Below are 12,949 nucleotides of genomic sequence, written 5' to 3'. Positions count from 1 at the left end.
CCTGCTCCGTACCAGGGCAGGGTGTGCACGACCTGGCACCTTCATGGGCCTGTTCCCCTGCAGTCGTCACTGCTCTGTTTTCCCTGTCCTGGAGGGCTCCTCGGTGTTCCCGATGCTCCCCTTCTCCACATGTCCGCTATCCCAGCTCAGGTCTAGGTGATGTCCCCCAGAGCCCGCTGACATGTGCGCAGAAATTCTGGTCACTGCACGGAAACTGGGCTCCCAGAGTGTCAGTGTGTCACCAGGCAGGGCCCAGGCTCTGATTCCGCCCTTGGCCTTGGCCTTCCGTGTGGGCCCCTCCCCCTCCAACGTGAACTCACTGTCCCTGCCCTCCTGGATCAGAACCTTATTTCCACCTCTGAGCAGATGCTCTTCCTCCTGGTCGCCTTCTTCAGACCCACGGGCCTTCACCCTTGCAGGGCTTTCCTCTTTCCACTTCTGTCAAGTGCAAGTACTTTCCCTGGCTTTCTGAAGTGCCTGGAGTTCCCCTTTCAAGCCCCCTACCCTGCCCTGGGGCTCACATGGGCCCATGTAGACTCTGCTCTAGATCCAGCTTTCTGCAGACGTCTTAGCGCAACCCTGACCCATGCCTTGCATTCACTGCCCCACAGGCCCTCCCTGTGCCTCACCACCACACATCACATTCCGCGCTTCACATTCCTTTGTGTGTTGCTTGTGTGTTGCCACATGTGTAAAGTGTGAGTGGGCTTGGTGTCTCAGGGCCACAAACACAGATGCTCTTTAAGCATTCTTAAATTAGACCTACATGTAACATAGCACCTGGAATCTTAAAAACACACAAGCAATGAATGCTCCCCCTGAAAGAGACTACACAGAACACATGGTGCTCAAATGCCTTATGTTATAAATGAGTAATGTGAGCATCTCAGATACGTGGTTTTAAATTTGTTGTGCATTTAGATTTACGGTTACCTTCTATTCGTGGCAAGTAGTATCTTTGATAGAAAGTTTTGATAGAAACTTTGATAGATTGTTTTATTGATAGATAAATTGAAAGTTTTATTTTACAATAGATTTGCTTTTGATTAAAAATATTAATTTAGGGTGGCTCAGTACGTTAAGTGTTCAACTCTTGATTTTGGCTCTTGATTTCTTGACCTCAAAGGTGTGAGATTGAGTCCCCCATCAGGCTCCGCTCATTAGGGAGTTGGCTTGGGATTCTCTTTCCTTCTCTGTCTGTCTCTCCCCTGGACGCACTTGTGCGTGCACCCAGGCTTTCTCTTAAAAAAATCAATTTGGAGAAATATTAAGCAAATAATAGTAGCCAAGATAAAGAAATAAGGTCCAAATTGTAAAGGTAAACCTGCAGTGATGGAAGTGTTGAAAACACTGCAAAACGTTATGTTTAGAGTCTGCACTTAATAAATAATTGTTGATTGGCTGATAGTTCTTATCTGCCTTCCCAGCAAACAGCCCTCACTCATTTCCTAAAAGCCCCACACGATAGAGTAAGGAGATAAGTAATTTTCGTGACCACATCTTCAGCATAAGGTCAAGGGAAAAGAAGAGGGCAAGGTCAGCTGGGAAAAACATTTGTTGGCACCTGGAGGATGTTTGGGCTGGGTTCACTGCAGGTGGCTGCAGAGCCAGAGCTCTCACGTCCTGGTTTCCCAACCTCTCACTCCCACACAGAATCTAGCTGGGCAAACAGGTGAACACTGAATGAGTAAAACCTAATCTATATATTGTAATTCCTATAGCACAAGGACATTTGTGAAAGGGAAAGAAGCTTTTGCATTTCACATACTTCTTCCCTCTTTCTTCCTCTGTTATTTGGGAAGCTTTGCCAGCCACTCTTGGCAGCCCAGCCTTCCAGTGGTTTCCATCAGCAATTTAAGCGTCCCTGAGCAGGCTCAGTGAATTACAGGCCTCAAAGAAAACTCTCTGTGGGAAAACACAAATAGACTGTGGCAGGAGGCCTACTAATGGCAGGGTCTAAATAGCCAAAATCTAAAATGCAAAGAACTCTCATATTGGGAAAGACCTAAAACCAAGACCTACCCAGAGCTAGGTCAGAGTTCAGAGGTTAAGGGCACAGCCCCTGCCGACCCATACTTCTAACCAACTGGCTATCAATTCAGGGTCTGCCATAAACCCATCAGGTTGATCATTTGCTAGAACAGCTTACAGAACTCAAGAAAGCGCTGTCATTACAATTATAGTTATACTATTAAGTTTTACTGTAAAGAGTACAAATCAGGACCAGCCAAATAGGTCTGGGAGCGTCCCAAGAGTGAAGCTCTCATGTTCTCAGGACATGTCACTCTCCTAACACACCCATATGTAACCAACCAGGAGATTTCCCCAAGCTTCTAGGGCCAGAGTTTCTAAGGGGCCTTCATTCTGCAAGGGTGAGTGCTGGAATCACTGATGATGCAGCTGGATCTGGTCCCCGAGCTCCTTCCTGCCGGGAGGCTGAGAGGTCAGGCTCAGAGTCCTCACCTCTAGCCACATGGTTGGTCTTGCCACAAAGCCTGCCATAATCCTGACACCGTTCAGGGATCCATGGTTCATCAGCTCATGTGTACACTCAGGAGTGGCCCCCAGGGCCCACCATGTATGACAAAGGCCCTTCTGTCACCTGGGGAATTCCAGGGGTCAGGAGTCCCCTGTTAGGAACCCGAACAAAGACCAGGCAAGGTCTTTATTATACAACACAGAAAACAGAATTAAGAATTCGCTCTCAAAGTCACCAAAAACTACTGCAAAGAGATAGTGATTTTTCTGATGGAGAAACCACTAGAAAATGTTGTTTGAATAAAAAAAATCAGTAGTCACGAAGCACTGTTATATTCTTTTATGTGTTGCACTCACTCGTTCATTCATGCAGCAGGATTTATTGACTTCCATCTGTGCTCATCACTGGAGCTACACTGTCACACTGTGAGGGCACAGAATAAAAGGAAGAAAAGGAGATTTTTTTATTATTAATATTACCTGGAAGAAGGGAAGGAGGAATTATTTTAAAGTATTTACTTATTTTAATATCAATCGAAATGAACCCGAGTTCTGAGATAATTGTTCATTTTCCTTGTCAAAAATTCTATGAAAAGAGCTCTCATAGTGTGAAATACACCAGAGCCGGTGTAGACCTGCCAGGAACCTGAGGAGGTGGGGGATCGAGGGGGGAATGCAGACGTTATTAGTGTGACTGGAAGGCTGCCGTTTGGTCTTCTGTGGTTAGACAGAGTCAAGATGTGCTTTACAATCTGATGTTTTTAAACTGTTCTGTTTTTGCTTTCTTGTAATTGGAGCAACATACTAATTTCTACAAGTTGTGACTAGTAACAGAGAGCAATCACCTCACAGACTTATACCGAAGAGACGAGACCGTCTGGGTGACAGGAACCGGCCACGTGCAGAGCCCCCGCTTCCCCAGCAGCTACCCCAGGAACCTGCTGCTGACCTGGCGGCTGCACTCCCAGGAGAGAACGAGGATCCAGCTGGCCTTTGACCCTCAGTTTGGATTAGAGGAGGCAGAGAACGATATCTGTAGGTGAGTGGCCGTGTCGTTGCAGGGGTGCGTCTCCATGGCCGAGGAAAGATGACTTGAAAACATCACACTTCCCCTTTGGGGCCCTTGGTCCCACCCAAGGAAGGTCTCCCTTCTTTTCCAAAAGCCCCTGTGTCCATCCTGGCAGATAACCCCCCAGGGCACGGCCGCCTGGTGCTTCTCACAGAGCCCAGGCCCTTGGCCGCCAGACCCGGGCCGCATGACCCACCTTCCCTGGCCGGGCCTCCGCCAGGTAGACGCGCCTGAGAGCAGGTAGCTGCATCCGGCGACCCCGCGCTGTGGCTCTGGTGCCGCCTGCCACGGGCTTACGTGCAGAGCATCCGGCCCAGCGCAGCTCCAGGAACTCACAGGGCTGTTGTGACCAAACGAGGTACCGTCCTGACGCCTCCTCGTGCCCCCCATACTGGGAGAGGGTGATGGCGAGGACCCTGTCAGGGCCTTTCCCTGGAATCATAGGCCTCAGGTCTGAGTAAGAAAGAGGCGTCAAGTCCAGGGTCTGTGAGCTCCTCAGATGGTCTGTTTCACGTCCTTTCTGGGTCAGCGGTAGACGGAAACTCTGCTTGATGACCTTCTCCCTTCTGAGCATGTTTATCCAAGAAAGCCCTGGCTGCTCCTTGAATTGTCTGCTCATGGCTTCATAGTCACTTAATTAGCACGTATGAGGCTGGGGAGGATGTTTTTTTTTCTCTCTCCTTTACTGCAGGCACTTGTTCTGCATTGCCAATGCACTGCTCAACTGCTTATTCTTTCAGCAGGTTTATTTCCCTTTGAATAATAAAAAGAGGGTGCCTCAAATTTGATTATCCTCTGTTGCATGTTTATTATGCTGACAGCTTTTATTATGTTGCTGTTTTTTCAAGAATAACAGCAGTGAGGACTACTTTCCAGGACCACAGAGAGTAAGGGATGCCGAAAGCAGAGAGAGATACATGCAGAAAGAGCAGGTTAATATTTACAGACAACAAACTCCAGCAGGTCTTGTGTCTTTTCAACCTTGAAAAGAGAATTAATTTTCTGTGCTGGAAAAAGAGATGATGGGGAAAAAAATTTTTTTGAAGATTGTAGAAGGTGACGATGACCCAGAAGGAAAGGCAGGTCTCTGCAGCTGAGCTAGGATTTTGATCCCGTAGGGAGTGAGCTCTTGCAGCATCCAGGCCTTAAAGATAGAAGACGCCAGGGTGGTTTCCATTGTCGACCCTTCATCAAATCCAGTTGCTTCTCCAAATTTTTGGCGGCTGGTGGAGGAGTCAGAGGTGGAACAGGGGAGAGGAAGACAGGAAAGAACAGGGCACAGCCTCTGACCCTTCGGAAGAATTAAAGTGATGCTCTCTTAACTTCATCCAGAGTAAAAATTACACTGATGTATTTCAAAAAAAAAAAAAAAGAAGAAGAAAGAAGAAGAAAGAAGAAAGAAAGAAAGAAAGAAAGAAAGAAAGAAAGAAAGAAAGAAAGAAAGAAAGAAAGTGACCTATGGCATTATTAACAAAGTTGCAAGTGTACTCATGCTTTGTGCAGTAACTATGATTTACACATATTATATATAAAATGAAATGCAATTGATTTCTTACCATCTGTTCCAAAGCCTCCTTGATGTTTATACTATAGTATTTTATTGCTTGAATAATGATTCTTTGTGAATGCTTTTCACCTTCCAAGCACCATATAAACATTAAGTAATTAATTTACACAGCACTCAAGAGATATCCAGCCAGTAAATTTGTGTAAACCTCTTATTTTGCTGATAAGGAAACTGAGGCAGAGGACTTAAGAGCCTATAAGTCACCATCAGTGAACAGAGGTCACAATGCCAATATTGGATAGTTGGGCAAGGGGTGATAAGCTCACATGCTCCGTAGATTACCTTGCCCGATCTGCTAAGAGCTCTGTTGTGCCTAGTGGATTCTCTTCACATTCACCTGTGAGGTCTCACAGGCTGATTCCTTTTGGAAGTCGTCACAGAAAATACAGAGTGCCTCAAGGCTGTGGCCATGGCTCGCCCTGCATGCTCATCCTCTGCTCTGTGACTTTAACATCCTGAGTCATTTGGGGAGAGGTACACACAGATGCCCAGAGACGAGAGGCAGGGAGTTCAGCTTACCAGGTAGAACGTCCCAAGATTTGGGGTGTCTGAAAATCAGACAGGGATCGGATGATCCCTAGAAGATGCTCTATTGTGCGATGGAAAGGTTATATGGAACATTCCAAGAGAGACCTCCCCATGTCTTCAACCTTGGCATTCCGTGTTCCTCTGACCAACGTCAAAGCTGAACCTGGGTTCTTCAAGCTCATTCACACCCTGGCTTAAGCAGCCCAGATGTTTCCAGTAATGGTTATTGGCACATCCCTCCCCAAAGTCATAATGCTTTTCATTATGATAACTGTTATATTTTATATGATCCTTCCATAAGACAGCTTCCAAAAAGAGAAAATAATGATTAATTTTACCATTTATTTTCTGTAATGAGATGATGTAACATAATGCTAATTCTGTATGCTGTATAGGTACAGATCATTTCTTAAGGAAGCACTGAATGTGGTGAATTAATTCAAAGTGGGAATTTGTTTGAAAAACTTTATATAGTAAATAATTGGACATACAATTAGAGCTTTATCTCCAAAAATAAGATAATAGATAACAATAGGTTAGAGTTATTATAATCTATACTAGTAGGTTACTAGTATAGTTATTAGTTTGCCTAGGAAACCCTTAAAAGCAACATACTCAGAAAGTGGCCCATTTTAATTATTGATGACTTCAAAATACTCATAGCTAAATGTGCATAAGGGTTCTTTCAGATTATTGAAGCTTGAATTTGAAAAACTTAACCCAAAAAACTAGCTTTCCTTTAAAAATTTATGTGGGCTTTAATTTTCCTTTTAGCTGGTAGGTCATGAGAAATCACATATGTTTTAATTTCTCAGTGGAAGTATGCATTTCAAAGTCTACTGTAATCAAATTGTGTTTATGTCACACTGAAACTAGGTATGATTTTGTGGAAGTTGAAGATGTATCTGAAACCAGTACCATAATTAGAGGACGGTGGTGTGGACACAAGGAAGTTCCCCCAAGGATAACATCAAGAACAAACCAAATTAAAATAACATTCAAGTCTGATGACTACTTTGTGGCTAAACCTGGATTCAAGATTTATTATTCTTTTGTGGTAAGTAGCCTAAATCCTGTGATTCAAAGCAGACACTGGTTTCATGAAGTAGAGAGATACTTTCTGTGATTAAATGTGGTAGTGGGAGGGTGAACTTTATTAATTCTGGGTATGGTTTGTTCCTACCTTACACCAATAAGGTGAAGCTTTCTTCAGTGAGGAATACCATGTGGAGCTATTAAGTCTACCCTTGGGTCCACCTTTTGTTTTTGTTTTCTGGTTTTTTTTTTAAAGAATTATTTATTTATTTACTGATGAGAGAGAGAAAGAGAGAGAGAGAGAGAGGCAGAGACACAGGCAGAGGGAGAAGCAGGCTCCTCTTCCTTCATGCAGGAAGCCCGACATGGGACTTGATCCCGGGTCTCCAGGATCACACCCCGGGCTGCAGGCAGCGCTAAACTGCTGCACCACCGGGGCTGCCCTGGGTCCACCTTTTGAAAGGAAGCACAGTAAATAGGAAAAGTAAAGTAGTTGATAGTGAAGCAGTGTTACCTTTGATTCGCTGAAGTAGGATAAATGTACAGAAAAAAAAAAAAAGGCACTTGAGAGTTGACCATCTTTGGTTTAAAAATTTGTCTATTTAATTCCAACCACAGAGAAGGGTCTGAATGATTCTAGTTTAAGTGATGACCCAAATTTGGGAAGGGTCTATGTTATGATCATAGAGCCTCAGAGTCAGCAAGTGTCTTAAAAATCCTAAAGCCTAAGTCCAGACCCAGGAGTTTTCATACTGTTTATTACACTCACGCTTGCATGTGATCTCACCTCTCCTCAACCACACCAGCCACCATTCCCAACTCTAAATGGCTCTGACTATTAGAAATTGCTCAGCCTCATATTGCATCAAAATCTACATTGTAGTTAATTCTAGTTGTTGGGTTAAACGCCACCAGGTGTCTGCTTTACTCAATCAGTCATTAACAAGACACTGTCAAGTTCTTGCTCATTGTCAGACACTCTGACAGGTATAGTAGAAACAAAGGTGAGCAGGACAGACAGGCTCTTGAATCCCCCAGAGTCTATAATCTGGTCAGGATGACAATTACAAAGCAGTGGTGAGTGAGAACAATGAGCAATGAAGCAGAAGTACTGGGCTCTATGGGTTAAGCTCAGGGAGACATTGGGATAATTTTACCTATATGTTATCTTAGAAATCCCTGAATCCTTCATGTGTTCTAGCGTATTGCCTTTTGTTTTCCGACAAACACATTATATTCCCATTCAGGTGGGCTCCATCCCTTTTCAATGTGTGGATGTCAACATAGAACACAGTGCTATGATGGGGGTCAGTTAGTGTTTTTGCTCTTCTTCTGTGAGTTAAATTTAGAAAGGAAGAAAATCTTGCTTTTTATGTCTAATGTGGGTGGTTGGTTGTTTTTTTTTTAATTTTTGCATTATAGTGAGTTATTAAACACTAAGTGAATTCTACCTCAGAATAGATGAAAAAATAGCATGAAGTGACACTGGTTCCAGTTTTAATTTGAAAATAATCCATCAAGCAAGATTTACATTATCAGAAACACACAGTGCTGCTCCACATTCAATTTGAAATGTGAACTGTTATTTCCTACATTTCTTCCTTTTAATGTATCCATTGATACATCTATCCTCTGCTGTTCGTGGACAAAGCAGGCTTGGCATGTTGGAATGATGATGGATGGGCTTAGTGGAGGACCTCTTTTCCCTTAAAATATCAAGCATTCTTTTTGCTAATGGAAATACTTTTTGTAAAATTTTGGTTATGACTAAATTGAATGGTCCATAAGTCAGGTAGAAACACCTTAACTTTTTTTTTTTTTTTTTTTTTAAGAAAAGGAGAACAGGTAGGATTTGGGAAAGATTCTCCTGTTGGAGCATTTGGAGTTATGGTGCAGGCTCATCACTCATTCATTAGCCAGTAGTAATTGGCCTATTGAACAGCCTCTGTGGTCTGCATAGAGACTGGCATTGCTCTACTCTCTTACTTGTTCACCTCCACCAGGACATTCAGTCGTGGGTTTTAGGAATGAGGATAATTATAACTTCTTTGTGTATTTCCCTACTGACTGCTTGGTCTGCATTCATTGGGAAGAGCTCCAGGCTCCTTTACTGCTCCTAGAAGCTTCTGGCACCAAATATGATCACCTAGAGCCAAAGTGCTTTGGTGGCTGAATCCCAAGAGGTAGAATGAGTTTACCCTTTGGGTGTGTATAGACTGTACAGCTGTGTGGCTTTGGATAAAACTATTCCATTTGGTTCTTACTCAACAGGGACAGATCACTATGGCTTGAGGAGTGTATTGGGAAGATCATTTTACTTGTGCTTATGTTGTACTTGCAGAGACTTTAAAGAGGTGTTTATAAAGTCATATGCTACAGAGACTGGGCTTAAAACCTAAAGTTGACCAACTATAAGCTAATACAGAGACAAGGAGATTAAAAATGGCAAGCCCTCTTTAGGTGTATCTAAATTATTATTCTTATAATGTTACTCAGACCCACAAAACTTTGAAGGTTTGAGTGCAGCTGCTTTGCAATCCCTACCTTAAGGCATGTTAGGTTCTAGGAAAATTTGAGCTTGAGAATAGATCCTGAGGAGACAGAGTGGTCTCAGAAGATGACAAGTAGCCATCTGGTTAGGTCCCTACCACCTCCCTTCTCATCTCTCCCTTTTCATCTCTCTTCTTCCCGTGGAACCTCTTTCTTCCTCATACCTCCATGACATTCCAGGTGTAAAGGACTTTCCCTGAGGCTATTAATGTCAAGTGTCCAGGACCATTAGAGCCCTGTGCAATGGAAGCAAATTTACATGGTCTGTGCTCATAACGTGTTTGGAATACCAAGTCCAGGATACATCTGTAGTCAATTTTTCATTCCAGCAAAAGGTAGGAAAGTAATGGTTAAGATCAAGATCACTTATTTTTAGTTAGGAGTAGTTCATGTGTTATAATTTTGTTTGAAACATGATTTTATATTTTAAATAATTATTTCAAATAGAAGAAGGAAAGGATAAAGGGAAAAAAGAAGAGGAGGAAGAGAAGAAAAAGGAGGAATAAAACCAAGGAGTTGAATAAGATTCTCAATTATAACAACTTTTGCAGATTCCAATTTTGTTCATCTAAAACTTAACCCATTGGTTGAACAAAAACAAACTAATGGTGTGGGGAGTTCATTCCTGATTATCCAAAGTCGAAATCTCAGACAAAGCTGGAGAGTGAAGAACCCTATTCATTTTATTTGTAAAATGTGTGGAAATTATGTCTTAATTTTCACAGTCATAAACATTGCTGGACATTCTGAACATCTATTGGTGCTCTGGCCATACAGCCAGGACTGTGTGTGAAGCCAAGGACAGTCAAGGTCAGGGTGGTGATCACAGAGGAGCTGTCTCCATCAGTTTCTTCCTTATGAATATACCGTCCTGGAGGTTTGGAGCTCTAAAAGCTGTGATGTTCATTAAATGCCTACTGTGAGCTAGACCTAGCTCAGCCCAGTGCCCTGGGGACACAGTAGTGAAAAATACAGGCAGAGTCTCTGCCCTCAGGATCTCACATGGCAACAGAAAGAACAGACAATAAACACATAAGTAAATAGGGAAGTCAGTATATATTTACAAACAAATTACTTGAAGTTCAGTAAAAGCAGGAAAGAAGATAAGTGAGTAGTATAATGGAGAATGATGAAGGGAGGAGCCCAGTCCGGCTAGCATGTCAAGGAAGGTCTGTGGGTGTGAAATTTGCACTGTGCCTGGAAGGTTTGCAGGAGGTACCCACAAGAAGCCATGGCAGAAGTGCTTTGAGCAAAAGAACAGCAAATAATAAGACCCTGAAACAGAAAAGAGAAGACCTCTTTCCTTTGACAGTAATAATTCTCTTGGTGTCTTGGAATTCAGGCTGCTGGAAGGGAGCAGACATAAGAGAGGGAATGAGGACAGCACCTAACTCCTCTCAGGATAAGAAAGGAGATTTTGTGTCTTCATCTCAGCTTATCTCATTGTGTATCTCTCTCAAAAGTTCCAGCATTTAGAGAGTCAGCTAAGTCTAGATAACAAAGAAAGTCCCAACAAGACTTCAAACAAAAAGTGGTTCAGAGAGAAAACCAGGGGCATGGTCAGGGTCAAACAGGGGGAACAGGGGTCCCTGGGTGGCTCAGTCAGCTGAGTGTCAGACTCTTGGTTTTGACTCAGGTCATAATCTCAGGGCTGTGGATCACTGGGCTCCGCACTCAGTGAGGAGTCTGCTTGAGATTCTCTCACTCTCCCGCTGCTCCCCCCTCCATGTGCAGTTGAGGGCTCTCTCTCTCTCTCTCTCAAATAAACAAATAAATATTAAAGAAAAAAGAAAAAAGAAAACCAAACAGGAGGGGAGCTGAGCAGGTGAGACAAATCCATGCTCTGAAAGCCCTAGGTAAGTGTCGGTGTAGTAGGCTGCCAAGTTGGCAAGCAAGCCTAGTAGGAACTTGAGTGGATGTGGGTTGAAATGCACATTGTTAAGGACAGAGTCTCACTGTTGCATCACTTTGTAGGGAAGGATAGATAAATGTGACTTGAAATTTTACAAATGTCCTAAAATTTCACTGATTATGTAGAGCATTTTGAAGTGAATTCATCATTTTAACCAGATTGCTTTTCTAAAACCTGAACACATAATGAGGACTTTAATCAAGTTCATGACTGAAGAGCAAAATTTAATGTAATCTTAGAACAATGGATAATTTCTCAAAGGGTACGGATAGATCCAGAAGCAAACTGTGGATGAAGGGAATCTGGGGGAAATTGAGGTCCTGCCGGAGGTGGGTATAGAGAGCAGAAGAGGAGCCCATAGATTAAAAAAAAAGGATTAAGGAAACAGAAGACAAAGAAGTGAGGTGGAATGAAATCTCACAATCATGATATCTGGCCCTAATGCCTAATCCTGATCATTTTTGCTCGTCATGCATTGGCCTCAGTGCATGTTTCAGCAGCTTTTTATTGAGCACTTGTTATGTGCCGTGCACTGTGACACATACGGAGTAGAGTAGTGAATAAAACAGACAGTTCCTGCCCTCATAGAACTTATAATTTGTCCCAGTCCTGATGATGATGAGGAGGTAACAGCATCCAACCCTGTGGGTCACTGTGAGGATTAAACATATGAAGTCTTCCATTTAGGCCCTGCCACATCGTAATTAATCAGTCTGTTGCTATGAAACCATGCATTGCACGAAGGCTGGTTTCAAGAATAGAGCTGCAGTATCCTTGAGATCTAGTACTTAGGTCAACCCTCTTATTTTACAAGGGAGGCAAGGAACATAGATTATGTAACTCTACAAATGTGACAGTAAACATGGACAGGTTATGGGTTTCCCTGTGGTCAGAGAGCTCACATATCGGTGCTCTCCATGAGGTATGAAAGCTGTAACCCTCCACAGAAAAATGTATCTAAAATCATACATAAACTCCCCTCACATCTCCTCTATGGTGTCCTCTGGTCCATAGAGGCAGCTTAGCCCCACATATATTGTCCACAGGTGTTTTCTGATTTCGGGAAAGTTTTCTTCCATGTTGACTAGTCATTTCTAACACAGTATTTGAATCAATCATTGACTATTGTAATTAATTTTCCTCATAAACCCCATGTGCTAATCACATGAGCAGATGACTCCTTGTGTGCTGAGTAAACACATTTCCAGCTTTGAGAGGGAGGCAGGCAGCCTAATGACACTTGAAGAGTCCAGCATCCTGTTTATCTAGGGTTTAATTCTGTGAGCAGACTACAAAGTAAACTTTCGTCCTTGAGAATGTGAAAGTTGTAGTAACTTTAAAGGACTGTGCCTCTTTATATACCTATAACTTTTGCTCTATAACCGTGCTCTTTGATGCACTAATATTTTGGTAGCTGGAGAAAAAGAGAAAAAAATGAAAAAGCTATTCAACGATATTAGAAAAGGCTTGTATATTTAAGATAGGCTTAAAACAGAGCACTATTTCTTTCTTAAAAAGCTATGAAGCGAACCTCAGTAAAAAATATCTCTACCTAATGTTCACTTATAAATTCAACAAATATTTCCGAGAACTTACTGTGGATAATAAGAAGAAAGTGATATTTCTGTGAGGGAGGAAGGCACATGATTATAAAGCAGTGGGCATAGGTGACGAAATGTGTGTGGGACATCCAGGGTCCACAGGGAGGAGGGGTGCTTAACTTCATGCCCTTGGGGGTTGCTGGTGAAAGAGAAGAAGAGAAATATTTAACCCTCTGACCTCACAGGTTCTCTGCAGAGTAGACACACAG

The 12,949-nt window shown here is 42.8% G+C and overlaps 1 protein-coding gene across 3 annotated transcripts in view; it reads left to right on the top strand.

The window, feature by feature from the left end:
- The window catches only part of PDGFD (platelet derived growth factor D), a 222,222-nt gene that overhangs the window by 146,915 nt on the left and 62,358 nt on the right, over nt 1-12,949 (top strand). The window contains exons 2-3 of one of the 3 annotated variants that reach the window (XM_055306378.1): nt 3,313-3,517; nt 6,519-6,699. In XM_055306378.1, the coding sequence (XP_055162353.1) occupies nt 3,313-3,517; nt 6,519-6,699 (386 nt within the window). Of the gene's footprint in view, nt 1-3,306; nt 3,518-6,518; nt 6,700-12,949 lie in introns of all 3 variants that reach the window. The other 2 variants (XM_055306377.1, XM_055306379.1) reach the window with 2 other exon arrangements.

The sequence above is a fragment of the Nyctereutes procyonoides genome, unplaced genomic scaffold, assembly GCF_905146905.1.
Source record: "Nyctereutes procyonoides isolate TBG_1078 unplaced genomic scaffold, NYPRO_anot_genome, whole genome shotgun sequence".
Classification (NCBI taxonomy): domain Eukaryota; kingdom Metazoa; phylum Chordata; class Mammalia; order Carnivora; family Canidae; genus Nyctereutes; species Nyctereutes procyonoides.
This window is presented reverse-complemented; position numbering and strand designations above follow the sequence as displayed.